Here is a 24,642-nt window from a genome sequence, read left to right as displayed (position 1 = left end):
AGCAATTCAGTGGCATTTAATAAATTCACAGTGTTGTGCAACCACCACCTCTGTTTAGTCCCCAGACATTCTCATCACCCCAAAAGGAAACACATTAAACAATAACTTCCCATTCCCCTCTCCCCTCAGCCCCCAGTAAGTAACCATTATTCTGTTTTCTGTTTCTGTGAATTTGACTATTCTAGGTACCTCATAGAAGTGGAACCATATACTATTTGTCCTTTTGTGTCTGGCTTCTTTTCACTTAGCGTGATGTTTTCAAGGTCCATCCATGTGGCAACATGTATCTGAATTTTCTTCCTTTTCATGGCTGAGTAATATTCCATTGTATGATATTCCGCACTTTTTTTTTTTTTTTTTTGCGTTACGCGGGCCGCTCACTGCTGTGGCCTCTCCCGTTGCGGAGCACAGGCTCAGGACGCGCAGGCTCAGCGGCCATGGCTCACGGGCCCAGCCGCTCCACAGCATGTGGGATCTTCCTGGACCGGGGCACAAACCCGTGTCCCCTGCATCGGCAGGCAGACTCTCAACCACTGCGCCACCAGGGAAGCCCGATATTCCACACTTTATCAGTTGATGGACCTTTGAGTTGTTTCCACCTTTGGGCAATTGTGAATAGTTTATTGTTCTTCCTTCGTTCACTAGTTCTACTGCTCAAACTTGTCAAGCTTGTTTCTGCCTTAGGACAATTACATTTGTTATTCCCTCTGCCTGGAATGCTCTTCTCCCAGATTCTCCATGACTGTCATTCTCATCCTTGCAGCTCAAATGCTACATCCTCAGAGAAGCCTTCCCTGATCACTGTATTTAAAGTAGCTGAACCCTCAGCCACTTTTTATCCCATTATCCTGTTTTATTGTCTTCATAATACATATCATTGTCTGAAATGAGTAAGAAATAGTGTCTAGACCAGGGCTTGTTTGGTGCCTTTGGCCCCTTAACCAAACAGTGAGGTGTATGGGCTCAGAATAACATTTTTACATGCCTAAAATACATCAATTATACCAAAAAGTAGTTACCAAAATATTTTAAAATTGTGATATAGTAATCTGTGTGCTTCTCTTTTAATCCCTGAAATAACAATATCTATATGCATGTCTAATAACTATTATACTTTAGAAGTTGTGATGATTATAAATACTATTTTGAGATATTTGCAATAACTGTAATAGGAAACAAAAAATATTGGTGATTTCTATTGGTTATGAAATCACAGGCACTGCTGAAGTGACTGCAGATTGTTACCTACTTTTGTACCTGAAGAAACTCTAAACTTCAGTTAGAGCTTAGTGAAAAAGATGTGATTTATTTCCTATCCAAGTTCATGGATCCTATGAATTCTATGCATAGACGGACCCCTTGGAGGTCTGTGGACCCCGGTTAAGAATTCCTACCCTGAAAAGTAAAAGATAAATGGTAGTGAGGAGGAGGGGTAGAGTATATTGGAGCTGGGTTTTGTAGGAGATGGAAGAGATCATAGTAAGCCAGGGAAAATGGGCTGGAAAAAAGCTGCCTTTGGGTGTGAGGGGTGTAGAAGTTTCCAGTTGAAAAGGATATGAGGGAAGCAGCGTCTCTGAAGGGGAGTCAGGTGTCATTTAGAGGAAGGGAGCATTTTGCGAGGAGGTTGCCTATAGGAGTAAGGGATTTTTGTTTACCATGGGCTGGAGTCCAGTGAGCATGACAGAGTGGGATGGGGGAGACGGCCACCGAGGGAAGATGAGCCATTGGGAGCAGGGCTGGGACCCTTACTACATTCCAGATACCATGCCGGACACTGAGAATATAAAGATGAGTAATACTCTAGTTGTGGGACTTCCCTGGTGGCGCAGTGGTTAAGAATTCGCCTGCCAGTGCAGGGGACACAGGTTTGATCCCTGGTCCGGGAAGATCCCACACGCTGCGGAGCAACTGAGCCCCTGCGCCACAACTACTGAAGCCCGCGTGCCTAGAGCCCATGTCCCGCAACAAGAGAAGTCACCGCAATGAGAAGCCCACGTACTGCAACAAAGAGTAGCCCCCGCTCACAACTAGAGAAAAGCCCGCGCTCAGCAACGAAGACCCAACGCAGCCAAAAAATAAATTAAAAAAAGACTCTAGTTATAAGATAAATACGAGGGATGTAATGTACAACATAATAAATATAATTAATAGGGCTGTATGTTATATATGAAAGTTAAGAGACTTAATCCTGAGGAAAATTTTTTTTTATTTCTTTTTTGTTTTGTTTTTTGGTTTTTTTTTTTTTTTTTTTTTTTTTTGCTGTACGCAGGCCTCTCACTGTTGTGGCCTCTCCCGTTGCGGAGCACAGGCTCTGGAAGCACAGGCTCAGCGGCCATGGCTCACCAGCCCAGCCGCTCCACGGCATGTGGGATCTTCCCGGACCAGGGCACGAACCCGTGTCCCCTGCATCGGCAGGCGGACTCTCAACCGCTGCGCCACCAGGGAAGCCCTGTATTTCTTTAATTTTCTACCTATATGAGATGATGGATGTCCACTAAAGTTATTGTGATAATCACGTCATGATGTAAATCATTATGCTGTACAGCTTAAACTTATATAGTGCTGTGTGTCACTTATATCTCAATAAAACTGGGAGCAGAAACAAAAGAAAATGCAGGAAGAAGGGGAAAAATGAATAAGACAAAGATGAGTCATCCATTTAGGATTAGTCTAAACCAAATACTGTTGGTTGACTGGCTGCTTTGGCTGCTCTGATGATGCATCTCTTCAGAGACCCGAAGAGCCAGAGGCATTAGCAGAAAGATAGACTCAGGGTATCACTAGAGATTCAGGGGAAAAAAAGCTAAAAATGCATTGTTTTCTTTCCTCCTTTGATCCCTTTTGTAGAGCAAAAAAAATGAAGTAAAAAAATTATGTAATGGAGGGAAAAAATGTAGCAGTGCCATAATTAGATCACTCAAGTGAGCCTGTCACCTGAAAATTAATTGGATAAACCTAAGGGATGTATCCCCCTGCCCCCACTCCTAATTCTTCAGGAACCTTCTAAGGATCTCTGCAACCAACAGATTCTTTGATGCTCTTACCCTTCAGAACAATGTTTGGCTCATAGGGGTTAAAGGAAAAAGAAAGGACTATATTTTTAGATTTTTCTCTGGGGCTCCAGAGGTACCCAGCATCTGGCTGTCTCTGTATGTAGCTCTCAGAATCTAGAATTCTGTGATTCTTTTTAAAAAAACTCTTTTGCCTTCTCTACTAGGGGGATCTTTCAAAAAGGCTCAGGGTGGGAGCTGCTGCTTCTCCTTCAATCGTGTTCCCTTCCCGCAGTGGTCTCTGCAGACTCCCTGTCCCGGGCCGGATGCTAAACCTCTTCCAGCTTGAAGGGAGAAGCCCTGGAGGGAGGGGCATCGGACAGACAGGGAGATGAGAACAGAGGCAGGGCGGAAGCTAAGATGACCTAGCTAGAGCAGGAAGAGGCTGCGGGGGTGACAGGAATGGCCTGGGAGAGAACAGAGAAGCTTCCCAGGACAGAGAGGAGACTCCTGGCAAGACTTGGAGCCACATGGGAGTGCCGTGCCTGGAGACTCAGTGAGCTGGGGGCTGGGGTGTGCGGTGTGTGTGTGTGTGTGTGTGCACATGTGTTAAGGTTGTGCAGGCGGGACTATCTTTACCAAATTTTGTCCGAATACGTAGATTTTAAAGTCACAACCTTAGAGGAAATGAGAACTGGAAAAATATCTGGACCTTAGGGGAGCCAAGTGGGGAGCGCCTCGAACCCAGGAAGATTGAGTAGAACCCACTGTGTTCTGGAAGATTCCCCAGCAGTGGGTCAAGGAGAGGTCCTGACCACAACTGGGTACCAGTTTGAGTATTAGGCACGGCGGGGGAGACACAGGAAGCGGAGACATGAGCCCAGCCTGGCGCGCAGTCAGCCCATCCACAGACACTGCCAGTGGGCTCCACACCACATCGGGGCCCTGTGGGGGCAGAGAAGGGCCCTTCACTGTCCCTACCCTTCACAAGGACACAGTCTATTTGAGGGAACACAAATCCTTTTGAAGCAACAGTAAGCGATCCAATAGCATAATTCTTTTTTACACTCCTGGGTCACAGAAGGGATTGCTGGCATAACTGGGGAATTGTGGAGGAGATGGGCATTCATCCGAGCCCTGAGGCCTGGGAGGGTAGGATTGGGATGAGAAGAGAGAAATGCACATTCTAGAGAGAAAGCGCACTGATGGGTATATGGTTGGCTCATGTGGGGACCAAAGAGGTGGCTAGTCTGACGGACTTGGAGGTCCACTGAGAGGAGATGGAGAAATCCAGCTGGATGGGGAGAGCCACATTACCAAGGACATTTTCAACTTATAAAAGAGTTTCGAAGCCTATCAAAATCCAGGTTTTTGAAGTGGTCTCTCCATTTCCCTACTCTCTCCTTTAGCTACAAGCCCATTGTGGAATTCATCGATGCCCAATTTGAGTCCTACCTGCAGGAGGAGCTGAAGATTCTCAGGGTACTGCACACCTACCATGATTCTCGCATCCATGCCTGCTTGTACTTCATCGCCCCCACGGGTCATTCCTTGAAGTCTCTGGACCTAGTGACGATGAAGAAGCTGGACAGTAAGGTACCGAGGCCTGGGAGGCAGGGACGAGGGCAGGCAGGAGGCAGGGCAAGCTGGGCTCCCTCCTGCTGGTCTCTTCTGCAATGCAGATGCCAGAGCTCAGGAGAGGTTTCGTGGCATCCTCATCCTCCCCTTCATTCCCTGTCCCTCCATAAAGATGGTGTTAATTGATCCAGCACCTGAGTTGTATGCTTTGTGATGTTTTCCCAGCACTGGGCATGAGTCTTCCCTGAGCTGTCTTTCTGCCCTGATCCCTCTTGGGAATAAAGGTGGATGCAAGCAAGACAGCTGTCTGGGTCTAGGGCCTTAGGCTTTGGCGATGCAAAGGTGTTTTTCCTTTGTCCTGATGTTAACTAACCTTTACTAGAATCAAACATGCAAACTTGACTTCAAAAGTTACTATTCTTATTATCAATAATAATTTTATCATAGCAGCTAACATTTTTTAAACCCTTATTATATGTCACCACTGTAAAAGTACCTCATGGAGTATCTCATTGAATCCTCACAACAACTTGGTAAGGCAAACGCTATCATTACCTTCCACTTTATAGAAGAGAAAACTGAGGCTCTGAGAGGTTAAGTGACATGCCCATTGTCATATAGCCAGCTCCTGGCAGAGCATAGATTTGAGCTCAGACCTGTGGCACCAGGTTGTATTGCCTCCATACCCAAGGAAGATGGCTGTAGGAATCAGGCACATCCTGCTTTAAGATAAACTGAAAAATGCAAGTCCCACATCCGATATAAATCAGACAGTGATTCTTCGTGTTAAAGGATTAGTGGCTTGCAAAAGAGTCGACCACAGGATTCTTTAAAAAACCTAATTACTAGTACGTTTCCTCCCCTAACATTTCATATGGGTCTGGCACTGTGATGAGTACTTTATAGGCATTGTTTTATTTAATCCTTCCAATAATCCAGCGTGGTGGGTACTATTTTTATCCCCATTTTACACAGGAGGAAACTGAGGCACAGTCAAGTAGCTTGCTCCAGGTCAGACAACTTGTAATGGGTCTGGGATTCAGACCGAGCTCTCTCTGACTCCAGGGAGTTTATTTTTTTAAAAAATCTACTTTATATGCAGTTGTTCAGTAGCCCATTCACTGCAAAAACGGAGTTTCAGGGCTTCCCTGGTGGCGCAGTGGTTGGAGTCCGCCTGCCGATGCAGGGGACACGGGTTCGTGCCCCGGTCCGGGAAGATCCCACATGCCGCGGAGCGGCTGGGCCCGTGAGCCATGGCTGCTGAGCCTGTGCGTCCGGAGCCTGTGCTCCGCAACGGGAGAGGCCACAACAGTGAGAGGCCCGCGTACCGCAAAAAAAAACACAAAAAGACGGAGTTTCAGCTAGCATCAAAATAGGAGCAGTTTTTCATTTTTCACAGCAGTGAGTTCAATGCCCATGAGTAACGGGCCGCTTGGGAAATGTCGCCACATCCCACATGTCTTGAAGAGGGCAGCAGAGTGATGCGGCTGGCGGCCTGGCGGAGGAGCTGAGTTAGGTAGGCCTGTGTTTACAGCGTGCCAATGGGGGACGTGGTGAAAAGTGTTGCCACCTTGCCAAGGGCTTTGGTCCCCACGCCCCAAGGCTTTAAGGGAGGTGCCTCCAAGGTCCATTCTTTCTTTGACCAGCACCTGAAGCTGCAGTGTCAGCCTTGAGAGGTGCTCCTGAGGCAAAGAGCAAAGGAGGTGGGATTTGTCTTAAGTCTAGAGCTCTTTTCAGGGCCCAAGTACCATCCATGCCAGCCCATTGGAGTCTGCTGGCAGAACCAACTGTGCTTTCTGTGTGAACTTGAGCTTAGCTGTGCTGTGTCTCACTCAGGCATGTAAGTTTCTTTACCCTCCGGCAGTAAAAGCCTTGTCACTTCTTGGAGGTATTTCAAGGATTGAGGTTCAGGTGGATTGAACTTTGGGGTAGCATTAGTCCTTTCTCCTGCTGTCCAAAATTGGGCATTTGTACCTGCTTTCTTTCTTTTTTTTTTTTTTTGCGGTACGCAGGCCTCTCACTGTTGTGGCCTCTCCCATTGCGGAGCACAGGCTCCGGACGTGCAGGCTCAGCGGCCATGGCTCACGGGCCCAGCCGCTCCACGGCATGTGGGATCTTCCCGGACCGGGGCACGAACCCGCGTCCCCTGCATCGGCAGGCAGACTCTCAACCACTGTGCCACCAGGGAAGCCCCTGTACCTGCTTTCTTTATGCAGAAATTAATCATGAGATTCCGGCAGTATAACTCTTTTTGGCTAAGTCTCAGATCAAATTGGTAACACAGGGTCGTCTTCACGTAAGTGGGTTGGTTCATCAGTGTTTGCTGCCAGAAAGAGGGCCAGGTGTTCATCTTCACAGAGCCCTGCCCTTCTTCCCTTCGCATGTGGGTTCCTTTCATACTGGCTGGGGCTAGCCTGCACCGATGGGTTGGGACAGTCTACTGTTAGCAAGAAGTTGCCATCTCTCCCCTTGTCCACTGTCGATTCCCAAGTGTCATCTTTCTGCTTCAAATCACCCAAGCAGTGACCTTGATATTAAGATATCACATAGCTCATCAGTTTGGATCTGAGCTGGCAGGTTAAGACTGTGGACTTAGGAATAAGGCTAAACTTGGATCTGGATCCCAGTTCTGTTACTTACCTGCTCTGTGGCCTTGGACAAGCTACTTAGCCTCTCTGTGCCTCAGTTTCTCATTGTGGTACTAATACCTCCAGGGAGGGTTTTTTATCATGGTTAATTGTGTTAATCCTTGTAAAGCACTTAGTTCAGTGCCCAGCAAACAGTAAGCACTCATTGTTGTATATTATATTGCTGTTTGGCCATGGAGGTGGCCAGTCCTGGACTATTGCGTTGAGCTGCTCCCTCCGGCAGCTGGTAGAAGTCCTAGGTCAGCTGCAGATTACCAACAATGATGCCGCTTTGCTCCTCCCTTCCCTAGGTAAACATCATCCCCATCATTGCCAAATCAGATTCCATTTCTAAGAGTGAGCTAACAAAGTTCAAAATCAAAATCACCAGCGAGCTTGTCAGCAATGGAGTCCAGATCTACCAGTTCCCTACAGAAGATGAGTTGGTGGCAGAGATCAACGGAACCATGAACGTGAGTGGGAGCACAGGGCTTCAACTTTCTGGCCATTTGCTCTTAATTATTATTATTATTTTACCAAATAGCAGTCAAACATCACCATCCATCTTAGCGTAGTCAGCTTTCATTATCCGAGTCTCGGGTATTTGTGAGAAAGAATCCAGAAGCAAACAGCTCCTCTCTCCTCAGAGATGCAGAGATTAATAGCCAGAGACTGAGGGAGGGAAAGACTGACTCCAGGGGATTCAGACCTCTCCTTCCACCCTCCTCTCTGATGCCACACTGGTCTAGGCCAGGCAGCCCCTATGGGACTGCCGGAAAGGCAAACGGTCTTTGTCTCTGACCAATTGATGTGGCGAAAGAAGGCAAGGCTGAAAAAGTTGGCTGGCTTCGGAGACTCGAGGCTAATCTGTACTCAAATAATCAAGCCCTTTGCCCCTGGGACATGTAGCCTCCAATTTTTCTGGTGACGAGAGAAATGTTATTTTTAAATTTCAGGGTTATGCTTTCTTTATTAAGTGTGAATGAATTGAAGAAAAAAAAAACACAACCAACCACTTGCCATCTTTCCTCTCACTCCCCCACTCCCCCTTCTTTACAATGTGTTGATGCTGTTGCTGTGAAATCTTCAGTGTTGTGATTTCAAGGAGACAGATAATAGCTTGCAGAAAGCCTCTGCTTTGGGAACAGATTTCTTTTTCTCTGTTGAGAGGCATCAGTTTTTCCTAATGACATAATGCCTGGGTATAGCCAAACTCAGGAAAGCCTTGTAATAAAAGCCATTTTTAGAAAACTTTCCTGCTGCCGCCACCCCCTAAGTTATCATTAGAGCATCAGCTGCCACCTCCTATGAATCGGCCAACAAATTAGCATAGCGGGGCAGCAAGTCACTGTCTCGCCTGACTTCCTGCCCATCAATACACCCGAGATATGTTCGTGATGAGAGGTCCCTCATCATCTTTGACAGAAATCTGGCCCAAGAGTAGAGCTGTGTGGATTGTGGGAGGTGGAGTTGTAGCCTCTCTGACTGGTCATGAGCATTAAAAAACTAAAAAAAAAAAGATTAGTGCTTATCCTCTCCAGCAGTCAGGGCGTTCTGATGGAAAGTAGCTTCTGTCATGATGAGAAAACCTGAAAGGGTGCCTAGTCTGCAAGAAAATTGGAGCCTAGAGAGAAGCGTCATCAGGCACTGATGTCTGGAAGTGCCTAGTCACCTCAGAACATCAGGCCCCATAGATACCTTCTGAACGTGGATTCCATAAGTCACTAGGCAGCTTTCAGGCTTGTGGTTTGCTTTGCTAAGGATAGATAGGGGCGAAGAGTCCTCAGCAATCTCAGGGCATCACACAAAATGACCTCTGGCTGCACTGTGGGTCAGGAGTGGCAATCACGTTGGGCTCTGCTCTCGACTTAGCTCTGGGCCCTTGCTTGAAGCTTGGGCAGCCTTGGCCTCAAGGTCAGAAACTTCCCGTGCTACGAAGCAGCAGTCCTTAACCATGCTGTTTTGGCTGTGAAGGGGTTCTGGGTCCTTTCTTGCATTAGTCCAGTGTTTCACTTTGAAAAACTAAATTTGAGTGGATTCCGGGTTATCCCTATAACAGCATCACTCGGCACTCATTCCCTTGCGTTCCCCCAGGCTTTTTTGAGTGGGAAAGACGGGTGGCTGACAGCTAGCGTGCCTGAACTGTGCATGTGCATGGAAGGGGGCGTGCATGTGAACGCTGTGTGTTACATGTGTTGTGATGGGGAAAGGGTGGGGAGTTGCTGCTATGAAATATATACACAGGATTGCTGAGCCTGCCTGCCACTGGAGCAACTGTGTCAAACCGGCTCTTTGGACAAGCCATGCATATGAAGCTGCATCATCAGAGAGCCAGACTCGGCTGGTAGGAGGCATGGCTGCTGGCCTTTCAATTCTGAATTTGACTCCAGCCTCACAGCCTCGGCCACCCCAGCCAATTGTCATGGGAACCGGATTGGAAGAGGGGAAGAAGCCTCTTGCCCAAGTGTAGAAGAGCTGCCAGTCATCCTGCAGATCCCCACTAGGGATTTTCATGGCAGGAAATGAGAGTCGTGACCCCTGGGCTTCTGGGTGGCTCTGAAAACCCTTATTTCAGCTTGAGAGGAAAGAGAAGGGAGGGAGAGGTTCTTGTTGCGTGCTCCTTTCCACCTATGCTCTGAGAGCTCTCAAGGTTGTAGACTTGAATGCTTACAATTGCTATGTGGTTCAAATCGAATGTTGTTCTTTGAATGCTTCAAACCATGGCCAGGGACCAGGGACTACGCCCAGTTACTCGACTCGGCTCAGTCAGTTGACTGCCTGTGAGGTCTTGGGTTTGGCCCCCTCAAAGGCATTTGGGCCCAGTGAGAGCGCATGGGTGACCGGGAGGGTCATAGAGACCCATAGGCACAAGCCTGCCTCCTCCCGAGGCAGCAGTGCCGTTTCCATTGTTGGCACATACTTTTGTGGGAATCACCACCAAGGGTTGACTTGAGAGAATCACACAATTCTCGGTCACTGGTAGGAGCCTAGAATGGAGGCCAGCGTAACCAGCAGCACGACTGGGAAATACTGTCCCCCTGGGAGGAAACCACACCCATTCGGGATATTATCAGATGAGAGAGAAACGGTGGTCCTGACACTCTATTTCACGAGGCTTAGGGGGATGGTCATCTAACGTCCCCGTCCCTAGTAGAGTGGGTGTCGTGGAACCAGAATACAGTAATCATGCCAGATGGGTCATCAAACACTTTAAAATGTACCGAGAGGAATTTAAGGTACATATGAGGCTGCAAAGGTAGTGAGTCTGGGAACAGACTCCCGGGAGGAGGCTTGGGACTATCTCCTGGTGGAGTTTTCTAAGACTGGGGCATCCGAGGTCTCTTGGGCGAGAGAGGGTAACACGGAGTCCCCTTAGGAACCTGTCCAGGTCTCAGCAGCTGCGCCGCCTTGCATCTACCCTCTCCTCCCTGGGCCCACACATACAAAGTATCAGCCCTGGAGGTGGGGTTGGTTGGAGGGTTTACCTTCTCCCTGCTCTGCTCGACTCTATTCTGGTTTTCAGAGCCATCAGTGTCTCAAGAGCAGCAGAAAGAGGGCCAGAGCTGGCCCCATGATTTCCTGTCCTTCATGGTTAAAGCTGAGCTGACTTCCAGCCCTGGGTGGTTGGGAGAGGCTGGCAGCTACAGCGCGGTGTCCTCACTGCTCCCTGGGAAGATCTGGGCACGGGACTTAGGGACCTGGGCAACTCGGTTAACTCTTCTGTACACCAGTTTTCCAAATCACGAATGGGGTTTATACTAACCGCCCTGTAAGCCTGTTGTAGAATCAAATGAAATCTGCCTGGGAGCACTCGGAAATGATATCCTTGCATATACTTATCAGAACAGACTTTGATGCCAGTTGCAAAGGAGTGTGTGTGGGAGGCCTCGGGAGCCCTCTGAAGCTGCCGTGGCATTTTAGTGCGGGGAGGGATAAAATGACAGCGGCAGGAGGGAAAGCAAGTGACCCTGGCATTCTAATTAACAATGTCTTTTGGAGATAAAAATAACAGTCCCAAGGGAATACTGACTTTTTTTTTAAATGCCTTTATTCTCTTCTTGGATTTTGTTTTCTTTTTTTGCTCTTAAGCCCAGAGAAGTACTTCCCACTTCACATGCCTCCTCCTCCATCACTTTCAGCCGAGAGCCCAGGATGCGTGAGAATGATGCAACATCTCCTCCCTTGGTCTCGCCCTCTGCCATGGCTGCCCCTTCGTGTGACTGAAGCTTTGGGCTGTCTGCAGGAGGGGCGGCCTTTTCCTTGAGAGTGTTTGGGGGTGGATTTGAGGCTCCCGACGTGTCTTGGGTCTCTGAGGGGGAATGAATTGTGTCCAGATGACCCCCCTGCAAAGCCAGCTGCCAGAGGTCACAGATGCTCTGGCACTTAGGCAGAGTTTTCAGGATATCATTGCCCCCCACCCCATGCTCCATATGTCGCACGCCCAATGACCCTCGTGATCGGTCCCCTACTAGGACTGATGAAACATTTCCCACCTCCACCCCTCACCCACCTTCCATATCCATAACCTCATCTTTCCCTCTGTCCTCTGTCTCCACTTCAGGGACAGTCATTGAAGTGGGAAGGGGTGTGGGAACACCTGAGATGATCATTGGAGAGCCGCTGAGAGGGGGTGAAAGGGGAGCTGCTTCAGCTGGATGGCCAAGCACCTCGGGGGGTTAGCAGATGTCCTGGGGCTGAGCTCCTGACTAACGCCTGTGTTCTTCCACTCTGAAGAACATTCTTGGGGTGCAGAGTTAGAGGAGAATGGAAAGGAAGGATTGGCTGTGAGATCAGATTTCAACTGCCTCTTACAATCTGGCCTTGCATGGCCAGTTCACCCCCGGGGTTTAGAGTGCTCCCCTCATCTGCTGCTCGAACCCCCCAAAAGGGAATGGTAGACCAGCAGGGGTGGGCTTTAAAGTCAGAGAGACCTGGATTCCACCCCTAGCTCTGCCTCTTACTACGGTGTGGCTGCTGGCAAGTCATTTAGCCCTTCTGGACTTCAGTTTCCTCTTCTGTAAAATGGGGATAATAAGAATACTTACCTCCAAGTGTTGTAAAGATTCAATGAGATAATGCAACGTAGGGCACCTGGTACGTGGGAAACAGAGCTGCTGCTAATATCAGGTCCATAGCTCCCAATCCCGTTAGTACGATTGCTACTACCTACTCTGTGGAGCCTGCTTTGACTTCCCACGGAATTAGCTTCTCCTTCCTCTGAGTTCCTCCAGCCCTCAAGCCTCTGTTCATAGTCTGGACCTTTACTGTATTATCACTGTTTGGTGCATCTTTCCCCTACCACACTGTGCACTCGCCAGGGGCAGGCTCTGAGCTATTTTGGCGTTGTATTCTTCTTAATGCCTGGCACATAGTAGGAGCTCAGTAAATATTTGTACACTGGATGAGTGAGCAAGTGGGTCAGAATATCTGAGATCGAAGCCTGTTTCTCCAAGCAGGCTAAAAAAGCTTGTTCCAGTGGACTTTTTCCTTCTCTGTGTTTTAGCCCTTTTGGCTATAACTCCACCCAGCATCACCTGGTTTGTAAACAGTATTTATTCAGTGCTTCCATTTGGCCGGTGCTGACTCAGACTTATAACCTGGCCGGCTCCCTGTGGAATGGGGTGCAGTGCCAGTGTCCCAGGTCCCACGCTACCAGATGGGGGTGGCTGCCTCTTCTCCGGGCCTTGCACCTCATTACCCCCCTCCCCTGCAAGCGTTTGTACTTTTCTTTCCTCTGCTATTCCTGTGGTCGTGCCACTGCCATTCAAGGAGTATTTATTAAGCACCTGTTGTGTGCAGGGCACCAGACCATACACTCGAGCCCTTGGGCATATTCTCTCTTATGTGATTTTGGGTATGTAATTCAGTCTTCCCCAACCAGAGTGTAAGCTCCCCGAGGGTGAGAGAGTGTGTCTTCTACTCCTTTGGTTTCCCTTACAGCCCCTGACACAGAACCCCGCACAGGGATGGGCACGTGGGTAAATACTTGGGGACTTGACTTCTAGGCTCAAGAGTTCAATGCGAGCTCTTGCTCTAGGGAAGGATGTGAACCAGGAGCGTCCATCTCAGTCAGCAGTGTGGTCTCTGTATGTGCCTATTCTCGGTGCTGTCACACTCCGGGAAGGGGGGGCAGTGATCCCAGCCCCTTGGTTCTCCTTTAGTCTCTCTCCACACACAGCCCCCCTCATCCCACTCACCTACGCTCCAAAGGCTCTTCCCCTTGGCAACTGTGAAGGCTGACTAGTTGGCTAATCTGTGTATCTGCTTATTATTCTGCTTATTTACTGTCGTTGTTCCCTGCTCACTCGGCCATGTCCTTGTTACCTTCGATTGTGAATTTCTGAACAGCAGAAGCTTGGACTAGGCCTATTCTCCCTACACAGCTCGGGAGCTTAAGAAAGGTCTCTTGATAACGGCGACAGTGAGGGACACTGCAGCTGGAGCGCCGAGGCCCCGGCGATGACCAGCAGCTGAACTGGGGGTCGCTCAGTGCCTTTCCCCGGAGTTCAGAGCTTTTGTCTGCCTCCTGTTCCAGGCCCACCTGCCGTTTGCTGTCATTGGCAGCACAGAAGAACTGAAGATAGGGGACAAGATGATGAAGGCACGGCAGTATCCCTGGGGCACGGTGCAGGGTGAGTGAATCTCCAGGAGAGGGGCTGTGCTCAGGGATCCCCTTCTGTCTGTCTCTTTGCTTGTCCTCAGCCCCTGTGTGACCAGTCCCTAACTTGTCCCCAGTCTCTAGTCATTCAGCTTGGGCCTCAAACATCCATAGGTGTTGCCAGCAGGCAAACTCTGGCTCCATACCTGGATTCTCTGCGGTGAGCAGGCTCTCTTTGTCTGTAATGGAGAAAGCATTCTTAAAACAAAAATAAATGTACTTGGAGTAAGGTAGGAAGGAGTGTGTGAGAAAGCATGTGTACTCGCCTGAGTGTACCAGGAGACAGAGAACAATGTCGACAGCGGCATTGTTCATAATAGCAAATAATTAGAAACAAGCCAGATAGCCATTAAAAATAGATTGGGAGAATTGTGGAATGTTCAAATAATGCAATATTATTCAGCAACGAAAATGGATGGACTTTAGTTACATCTACAGCAATGCATCTCAGAAACATAATGTTGAGCTAAGTAAATCATAGAAGAAGACAGGCTGTATGATTCCACTTATATGGATTCCAAAAGTAGATAAAACTAAACTTTAGGAATTCATGCATAAGTGGTAAAACTATAAAGAAAAACAAAGGAAGGATAAATCCCCAACTCAGGCTAGTGGTTAAGTCTGTTGCAGGGAAGGAGAGGCATGAGATCAGGGACTCAAAGGGACTTCTAGGGCACTGGTAATGTTTCACCTGGGCCGTGGATACATCGGTGTTCTTTTTTTTTTTTAACCTTTAAATTGTACATTTCAAGCACTCTTTTGTATTATGATTATTTTGCAAATTAAAAACAGACATATTGCCTACGGGCTCAGGAAATTTCCTTTTGTGGTCTGCCTGACACATATTAAGTAAGTTACCTTTGGTACTAGTCAGTTCAGTGGATAAGGCCCAGGACATTGCCATGGGTGTACGAGGTGTCTGGTCCTCCGAGTCTCCAGCCATATGCTGGGTGGCAGACGGCAGGGGCACCATGTGTGAGAGGGTGGCTGGTTTACTGTAAACTCATTCCGGCCACTGAGCAAACAACCAGAAACTGGTGGGAAGTTGTCCACATCACATCAAAGGCTGGCAGGCTCTGGGGCACGCCAGACACCCTCCGGCGATAGCTGGCTTTTCCGTGGGTAAGGACAACGCTGGTCATCAGAACCATGGTAGGTTTTGGTCTTCTCTACCATTTGGGGCTGGGGATGCCCCTCCCAGAACATTTGCAAATGCTTTCTGGACCAACAGTCCCACCCTGGGAGTGAATTTTCGAGTCTGAGAGACAGGAACCTGAGGTGAAATGAGGAGAAGCTAGCAGACGTGGTCCCAATGACATACTCCGATTCAGACCACCCCACACCCAACCGACAAGGGGGCTTTTCCAAGTGTTTCTTGTAAGTCGGAGTTCGTGGTTCTGTTTGAGTGAGAGAAGCCATGAATTGTCTGGGCCTTGCAGGGCCTTGGAGTCACTCCTTGTGACTGGCCATCAGGGGCCACTCTCCAGGGATGGAAGAGGAGATTGTCCTGAGGAGTTGCCTGACTTACGCTGATACGTTCTATGACAGTGAGGGGCTTTCTCCCAGACGCAGTATGTCTTAGGCAAAGGGGTTATGTGAGCTGATTTGGGCTTTGGAAAGATTGCTCTGATGACCGCAATGCAATCTGCTGCAACCCTGCCCCACCCTGTCATCCCCGTCTCCCTCCCTGTCCCCACGACCTTCTGCCAGACCCGTGACACAGAATCTGGGGTGACTGTGCCTGTTCATCATCTCAGATGCTACTGTCCCAACGTGGTCAGGCCACATCTCCCCATTCCAGCAAGGTGGAGCCATGCCCGGAGACACGTGCCAGAGCACTGCTCATGACCCGAAGACCCTTTGCTGGGATCGGGTCCACACCTCTGTCCTTCTTGGCCACTGCCCCAAACGCAGACCTTTGCCACACTCTTTTGAGGAGGGGGCTTGTTCACTCAGGCTGGAAAGTGGGGCCCACTCTGTCCTGGTCATCATTGCTGCCATCAGGCCATTATCCACCCTCTAAAAACACCTCCTTTGAAGCTTCTACCATCCAGATGGGCCACACCTGTGGTCCACATCCCTCCTTGTCACTGTCATCTATTGATGTCCTAGTTCTTCCCCTTTATTCTTTGGACTTTGGCACCTGGTCATAGCCTTTGTCTCTCCTTTAGAGGACCTGGATTGCAATCCTAACCCTGCGACTTCTAGTTGTGTAACCTTGCCTAACCTCATTGAGATCTTGCAAGGATGAGTCCCTTATCTGCCTGATTAATTCCTAGCCTTCCTTCAAGAGTCATCTTAGGGGGTCTGTCATCTCTTTGTTGAAGCCTTCACTCGCCCTGGAGTTCTCAGGCCCCCGGGCTTTTCTGGGCTTTGTTGCACCTTGGCTATATACCTCCATGTTGGTAATTTTTGCATTGTATTATGTTCTTCCACTAAACTGGAAGCTCCTATGGGCAAGACTCCATGTTTTTGAATTTCCAGTGCCTCACACAATCCTGGGAACAGAAATTCTGCAAGTATTTATCAGATGGATGGTTGAATGTGCATTTGCCATCGTCCGAAAAGTGGTGCGGAGCAAACGTTTCTGTGAATGTCTGATGGGTGAATTTGGGTTGAGGTGCTAATGAATGTCTTCTTAGATATTTTTATGGTATTGCAGTTTTCCATGACTGTCATTCTTGTAACTTTTCCTTTGCCTTTTTAGTAGAAAAGCCAATTAGGAGGCAAAATTGCGAGCTCTATAGACACAGATTGAAAGGCGATGTCACTGTTAGACATTTCCCGTCTCGTTTTGTCCATTTCCGCTTCTTGTGACCTTCCTTTCCAATACCCCAACCGCTGCTATGCAGTTGAAAATGAAGCCCACTGCGACTTTGTGAAGCTGCGGGAGATGCTGATCCGGATCAACATGGAGGACCTCCGGGAGCAGACCCACAGCCGGCACTATGAGCTGTACCGCCGCTGTAAGCTGGAGGAGATGGGCTTTAAGGACACCGACCCCGACAGCAAACCCTTCAGGTACCTCTCCCACCAGCCCGGCCCAGCTCAGCTCAGCGCACACGATGGGGGCGGGGGCGGCGGTGGGGAAGCCTTGCCCTGGAGAATTCACAGGGGAGGTGAGACACGGGTGCCCAGACCTGGAGCCACAGGGCTAAGTCGCTCGCCACTTCCACTTGCCCGTCCCTTCTCTGCCTCGGCACACCTGCCAGGGGAGCTGTGGCAGGACGGGCTTGGTAAGCATTACTGTCCTGCTTATAAGGGTGGGGGCAGGGAGGAGGCCAGGGGATGGGCAAGGCCGATTGTCTTGCCGCCACAAGCATTCACACGGCAGCTGCGAGCCCTGAGCCCAGGCCTTGTTCCTCCACGTGGCAGTTTGTGTCTGGTCACTGCCCTACTTTCTACATCAGGCTCTTTCTGCTCTGTCGGGTTGCCAGTCTGTTCCTTAGCCCCCTCCCCGTTATCAAAACCAGATGGGACCAGGCAGCACTCATCGCACAAGTGTTGATGAACTTCCGGCTCTTTATTCGCTGTCCTTAGTGTTTGTGTTCAAGGGCAAGTTTTGTTTTGACCACAGGATGTTAATAATCATTGACATTTCAAATCAGAATCTAAGATGCTTTCAGAGAAGAGGAATGTTTTTGAAAACATTGCTTCAAATGCTTTCAAATAACTATGCTGATGGGAGCTATATGTTTTAAGTGTTTGATCTGGACGCATGATGTGTGACGTAAGCCCCACATTGTAAATTACCATGTGGTGTCCTTTATTGGAACTCAGGTCCCCTTTCAGGAACTGTCAGGCCTCGATAAGCAAGTAAGGGGGATGCTTGTGGGGTAAGATGGCCTTCAAATGGCCTCTGAGATCCCACAGTACCTGTTCACAGCAGAAAGCCAACCTGGGGGCAGGGCATAGCCATTCCTTTGGGGATGCCTGGTTCTGGAGGGGCCAGTGAACACCCCTTTCATGGACAGGGGCTGCCGGAGCCCCTGGAGTTAGAGGAAAACATGCTGGTCTCTCTGGTGGGCGTTGCCTTTGCTTTCTCCCCCCTTCCCTTCCGACAGCTTTAATCTGCACCTGCGGGGGGAGAGGTGTCGTCTAGTCCCCTCCCCTCCTAGGTCGGCTCCATCCTGACTACCTCTGTTTCCCGCGTCTTTGCCCTCTGCACGTTTTCTCTGCTGGCTCCTTTCCATGTTGCAGGCAGACATTCTCATCCTAAAGAAACTCTCCCTCACCCTGCTCCTCGTCACCAGCCTCCGCCCTGTCAAGGAGTTCGGCTCTGATGGGAAGGAGAAAGAATTGTTCTGTATTTACTGGCTTCTGCCTCCACTGCACCACTGAAAGCAGACGCCTCTCTCCAAGGTCAGCAGTCACATACTCACTGCCAATTCCACTGTGGCCTCTGAGTCCCATCTTTTTTTAATCTCAACATAGCATTTGATACTCGTCCCCTCTGCCTCCTTTCCGAAATTCTCTCTGCCGTTGGCTTTTCTAGCACTGGTCCGGCTGGTTTCAGTCCTCTCGCGCGCTGCTACTCCTTCAAAGCCTCATTGGCAGGTTCATTTTGTTCAGCTTCCTCCTTTCCCTGTTCTTTCTGATGGCCTCTGCTCCTTTCACTCTCTGTGTCCTTTGCAGCTGGTTCTTTCTACTCTCACAGCCCTAATTACCACCTAGAAATAGATTACTCCCAAGCTAACATCTTACTTTTGAGCTCCAAACCCAGTGATCCCACTGCTTACTGGATATTTTCACTTGGCTGTCCCATAGAGGATGTACCTGAAACTCAAGCTGTCTCAAATTTAATTCATCTCCTTAAACGTACTCCTTCTCCACTGTTCCGTGTCATAGTACATGGCACCACCATCCATCTGGTTGCCCCAGTCGAAAAACCAGAAAAACCAGAATCATCTTTGACTCCTCCCAAGTCCTGGGAGTTCTGCTTCCCTCGCTTGTCTCCCATTCCCACATTCCTTCCCAGCCCTTGACGTTAAGATCCTGTCATTTCTTACTTGGATTGTTAGAAAGTCCGTCCTTCACACAATGCCCAGAGTGGTCTTTCCCATTTTCAAGATGGATCAAGCCAGCCCTGCTTAAAACATCTAAGTCTTAACATGGCATCCAATGCCTGCTCTCTTCTGCCACACTCAGGAGCCTCGTCTCCCACTACTCCAGCCAGGTGTGCCATTCCTTCTCCACATGTGCCCTTCCACAGGCTGCCCTCTTCGGAGCACACATCCTCTTCCTCTTCACCAGGCTAACTCCTGTTTCTTTAAAACTAAGTCCAGGCCGGGGGCAGGGAGACTTAACCCAGGCATCTCCCACTAGACTGTGAGTTCCTTGGCAGGCGCAGTGGCTGTTGGCTCTAGATATTGAGTGACTAGCATAGTATCACTTATTTCTGTGTCCAGCACATGGTGGAGTCTCATCAAGTGTTTGTTGAAATCGTTCAAATCATTCATCAATGGGATCAGTTTCAGAGCCAGGACCTGGCAGCATAGTGCAGGTGGAAGGACCTAGATTATGAGACGAAACCCAGCTTCCGGTCTCAGCTCTGCCTCTAACTAGCTGTGTGATCTTGAGCGAGTCACCTCACTTCTCTGGGCCTCTTTCTTTATCTGTAAATCAGGGTATAGAAGCAGATGTTCTAAGTCACTATCTCTCAGGTTCACCAGGGTGGCCCCATAACCCCGCAGCACCCTGTGACCCTGCCGTCACGTGCCAATCCAGGTGCCCACAGCTTTGTGCTTCTGCTTTTGCACGTCCCACAGAATTGAGGAAGAGAGGGTGGGAGAACCCAGGGAGGATCACTGGGGCCAGTTTTCAGTGAACAGGAGCCATTCCAAAGGCAGGGGAATTAACCTGACCATGTTCGCAGTTTACAGGAGACGTATGAGGCCAAAAGGAATGAGTTCCTAGGGGAGCTCCAGAAAAAAGAAGAGGAGATGAGACAGATGTTCGTCCAGAGAGTCAAAGAGAAAGAAGCTGAACTTAAAGAGGCAGAAAAAGAGGTAAATGTGAGCCTGCGTGCCAGGTGGGAAGGAAAAGGAGGCTGAACTTGGGCAAGACAGGGCTTTCTGCCCCAAGAGAGCAGCTGGGGGAGTCTTGCAGCCTCTGGGCAGGAATGGGGCACAGCATCTGTCGCCGTGCCTTGGCTGGCACAGAGGAGGCTGTGAGATCTGTGTCTTCTCCATCCCTCATTCCCCAAGGCCGGGATGTTTTCTCATTCTCTGTTACTTAGTTCACTAGAGCCGCACTGTCCCATATGGTAGCTGCTAGCCCATGTAACCATTTAAATTTAAATGAATTGAAATTAAGTACAGTTTAAAATTCAGTTTATAAGTTGCATTAGCCACATTTCAAATGCTCAACCCTCATGCCACAGAAAGTTCTATTGGGCAGCGCCACTCAAGAGTCAAGACCTGACCTAGCCCCTCGAGGTCAGGGGCGGGCTGATATTCCCCCCCCGCCTTTCTGGGAGTTCGGAGCCCAGTAGGGACAGTTGATCACTTTCTTCGCAGTCCTGCTCCATCCTGCTTGTCCTGAGGGCCATGAGGAAAGATGGTCCCAGGGAGTCCTAGGTACCTTGCTGAATCCTAAACCGACAGCTGCAGCATTTCCCCATCCACTTGAATATTCTATTCCATTTCATGCTAGCGTTAAGGAAACATTTGTGCGGCTCTAGCAAGTTTTTAAACTAAGGCTTGATGGTCTATCTGGAGTTTTCATTACTTAAGCCATGACTAATAGAGTAGAGTGCATTTAGCCCTCTAACCATTGCCTTGCCACCAAGGTCCCACTACCGGCTCCCCTACTGCTGCCAGATTAATTGGCCTCAGCCACAGTTTTGGTCATGTCAGCAACTGCTTCAGCTCATAAAGAAAGGAAGCACTTAATTACTTCCCAAGTCTCTTCCTCTTTTAATCTGTGGTCCGGTGTTATTGCCAAAGCCCATGGCAAGAGAATTGACTTCACATCAGTTTCACTTTTCAAGAGAAAAATATAACCCAGTACTTTTAGGAAGACAGGTAAGGGGATCTCAACGGTAAAGAAAATGAATGAAAGGCCAGTGAACAAAAGCCAGGTGAAAGCAACTAATCAGCAGAGCTTCCACCACCAGCCTACCCCAAGTGACTAGCAAAAGCTGGTTTACACAGCAGGTCTGTCATCCACCACCCCTTACTCAGTGACAGTCCCAGATACCTGTAGGACACCTGACCTCCTTCACGGTGTACTGTGAGTGCTGCGGAACCCTGAACCCTCTATTCCCTCCTGAATCCTCAAAAGAAAGTGAAATGATGCTTGGGCTGCTCTTACTATTCAGGGTAGTTTATCACATTCTAGTTTGTTACCACCTACACCCCTAGCTCTCTGATCCACTTATCACAGTGGCATGCCAGAATATTCTTGCTCTTCTCCTTTGGGTCTCTGGCTCTCTTCAGGGCTAGTTAAGCCTCCCCTTGATCAAAGCTGAGGTTTCCGCACTCATCCCATTTTCTAAAATTCTTTTATCTCCTTCCATGTCCAAGAACAAGTCTTTTCTTTGACCAGCTTCGGCACTGCTGAAATTTTCTCTGCAACTCCCCATGATCTCCCTGATGGGAGGGAATAAGAAAAGGCAGGGGCCCCTTTCATATTGAGAGAGATGTCCTTATATAATCATCTAAAGAGTGAGTTGAAGGACTTCCCTGGTGGCGCAGTGGTTAAGAATCTGCCTGCCGATGCAGGGCAGGGGACACAGGTTCAGTCCCTGGTCCGGGAAGATCCCACATGCCACAGAGTAACTAAGCCTGTGTGCCACAACTACTGAGCCTGTGCTCTACAGCCTGCGAGCCACAACTACTGAGCCCACGCACCTAGAGCCCGTGCTCCGCAGCAAGAGAAGCCACCGCAATGAGAAGCAACTAGAGAAAGCCTGCACGCAGCAAGGAAGACCCAATGCAGCCATAAATAAATAGATAGATAGATAGATAGATAGAATGAGTTGACCTTGGGCAAATTCCTTAACTTCTCATACCTTCTATTTCCTTATAAAATGCAGACAATAACAGAATCTACCTCATAGGGTTGTTGTGATGATTAAATGAGTTAATACATATAAAGTGCTTATAAAAGTCAGTGCCTGGCCTATAATAAGCACTCAATAAACGTTCTATATTATCACTGATGTTATTTTTATCCATATGTAGTAACTATGGGGACTCTTTTAAATAAAATGCTTGATTAAGCAGAATGCACGGTTCCCTGACCATATTCCGCAGCAGAAACACAGAGGTAAAATGGCAGAAGGGAACTATCCAGAACATGGTGCCCTTTGGTGCCATCATAGCCGTCCCTGGCAGAAATGTCTCGTCAGGTCCCAGGGTCCTGAGGGTCGCAAGCCTGCCCGTCCCCACCCCACCCCACCCCCGGGCTCAGCTGGGATCTGCTCACAGGGGGTCTCCCCAAACTCCCTGTGCTTCCCTGCCAGCTGCATGAGAAGTTTGACCGTCTGAAGAAACTACACCAGGACGAGAAGAAGAAGCTGGAGGATAAGAAGAAATCCCTGGACGATGAAGTGAACGCTTTCAAACAGAGAAAGACTGCAGCCGAGCTGCTCCAGTCCCAGGGCTCCCAGGCTGGAGGCTCACAGACTCTGAAAAGAGACAAAGAGAAGAAGAAGTAAGTAGTGGGCTGCTGTGGGGCGAGGGCCTCTCTCCCCTCCTGCTCATCCCCTCAGGGCGGTGACCGAGGCCAGCTGTGGGCTGATCTCGGTGTCCCCACTGGACCTTCGGATTCCCTGAGTTTGGGGAGCTGAGAGTAGGGGAGGACGGTGTGTGGCCCCAGAGGCCCAGCCCCTCTGCTCGGCCTGCTTGGGAAAACCCTGCAAACTCAAGGTAGGAGGAGAGGGAGGGAAAGGAGGAGGAAAAGCAAAAGGAATGTGAGACAGGAGGAAGAAGAAGGGAGGAAGCAACGAGAAGCTGCAAAGTTACAGGAAAGAGATGAACAGAAAGAAGCGCAGAGAGAGGGTAGCAGGAGCCTCTGGGCACCCTCTTTCCCCCGGGAGGTTGGAGCCGATCCAGCTCACAGGCCTCTGCTCGCTTGTCCTAGGTCTAAGGTGGTTCACCTCTCCATGCCCGGAGTCCCCCTCGTCCCCCACCTCAGTTCTCACGGCTGCGGCCAACAGAGTTCAAGTGCTGCTGCTGAAGGCTGCAACCTGGTCCTGATTTCTCACCCCTTCCCGTCCCTCCCTCTTGGCTTCTTGGTTGTTCCCAGCCTGGGGTACCGGGGACTTGGTGGGGAACCCTCAGATGCTAGTATTCTCTGCGGGCACCACCCTCCACCCCGGGGATGACTGTGCAATCCATCTGTCTCCCCTGGCGTTTGGTGAGGCAGGATAGCATGAGCTCTTGGTTACCATGTGGGTCAGTATCCCTGACCCAGGCCCAGGCCTTGCTTGCTGAAGTTATCCATCCCTTATCCCAGAACCAGAGAAGAGAAAAGCATTTCCGACGGGACCTGTACAACACCAGGAAAACATCCGGGGGTCCCTTGCGCTCTAGTTGTTTGTGCAGTGTGACTGGAGGAGCCCTCATTTGCAGTGTCAAGCAGTGTCCTTACTAAAGCGGCCCGAGGATCTGAAACAAGTCCCTGGTCATTGCCTTCTGTTCTTAGCCACTTGTTGCTGGACTCAACTATTGGATATTTGCCAGAAGGCGGAAACATCCTTTCCTCTGTGCCTGGCTTATCACTTCAGGATAAAACAGTATAACATTTCACCAACAATAAAATATAACAGTAAAATATCTTATATTTAAAGGCACTCAGTTTTGCCGTCTGAATATTCTTTTTTCAAAAGCGTAATTGGGGTATTTTCACCAATTAGTCCAGAGATTTTTTGTTACTGAATCACACTCTATGTCAAAGTCACAGACTAACTTTTTGTGGTATTACCTGATAGATAAAGTTCAAGTAGCCCGAAAAAAGCCTCTTTGGACGCACTGTATATTAACTGACTTGTGTTAGTTGCACCCGCAGGAATGGATTCCTATTTTTAAGATCAGAAAAGTCTAAATTTGTCTTCCGGCTCTAACCTGCTGCCTTCATAGTCCTGTGGTGTTTGTTAACTCAGTCCCTGGGGCAGTTTCACAGCCTGCTGGCAGGAATTAGGAGATTCATTTGTTGGGACCCCACTGGCACTCAACTATAAATACTCTCTATTGAGCTGTTCAGTGGAAGTTCCTCCCAGACCAGGCTTTCTCCTCGTTGCCCTCAATTAACTGACTGCCACCCCACCCCCAGGCAGAGGACCCCATATAGGGAGACATGTCTCTCCAGTCTCCAGGAATATTTGGAGTTGGTGATGGCACCCTTTTCCAATTTTGAGATGAGTGAAAACCTCACGGGCACGAGGCATCTCCTATTAACAAGAGAGCCTGACAAAACAGCCTGTCCTCTTCCATATTTCCAGATATATAAGTGGCCCCAGGTGTGGGCTTTTTATGTGATTCCCTGAACATGTTGGCTAGCCTCTGGAAGACCCATCATTAGACCTGTGTCACTCTTGTCCCGTGGTGATGATGGGGGGGCGGGGGGTGAGGGCGGAAGTAGGGGTAGAAGCATTTCTTCTTGAGAGATGGTGATTGGATCTAATAGAGTCACATACTGAGAACTTCCTTTGGCTGCCCTTAAAGAGGTTAAGAAAGAGTACCGGTGTTTCGGGGGTCCCTACCAGCACACCCTCCCTTCTTCCCCTCCCCACTCCTCATAATCTCCTTTGACCTCTAACTCTTCATTGTTTGTGTCAACATAA

The 24,642-nt window shown here is 49.2% G+C and overlaps 1 protein-coding gene across 5 annotated transcripts in view; it reads left to right on the top strand.

Moving 5' to 3' along the window:
• Window positions 1–24,642, top strand: part of SEPTIN6 (septin 6) — a gene marked incomplete at both ends in the record, with an annotated part of 68,702 nt that overhangs the window by 39,038 nt on the left and 5,022 nt on the right. For 3 of the 5 annotated variants that reach the window (XM_079727019.1, XM_079727018.1, XM_079727017.1), the window contains 6 exons: window positions 4,400–4,586; window positions 7,507–7,668; window positions 13,731–13,827; window positions 16,706–16,874; window positions 19,729–19,861; window positions 22,321–22,511. In XM_079727019.1, the coding sequence (XP_079583145.1) occupies window positions 4,400–4,586; window positions 7,507–7,668; window positions 13,731–13,827; window positions 16,706–16,874; window positions 19,729–19,861; window positions 22,321–22,511 (939 nt within the window). Of the gene's footprint in view, window positions 1–4,399; window positions 4,587–7,506; window positions 7,669–13,730; window positions 13,828–16,705; window positions 16,875–19,728; window positions 19,862–22,320; window positions 22,512–23,315; window positions 23,643–24,642 lie in introns of those variants that run through there. The other 2 variants (XM_079727016.1, XM_079727015.1) reach the window with 1 other exon arrangement.

This window comes from Hyperoodon ampullatus (genome assembly GCF_949752795.1).
Source record: "Hyperoodon ampullatus genome assembly, chromosome: X".
Classification (NCBI taxonomy): Eukaryota; Metazoa; Chordata; class Mammalia; order Artiodactyla; family Ziphiidae; genus Hyperoodon; species Hyperoodon ampullatus.
Note: the sequence above shows the minus strand (reverse complement) of the source record. Positions and strands in the feature narration are given on the sequence as shown.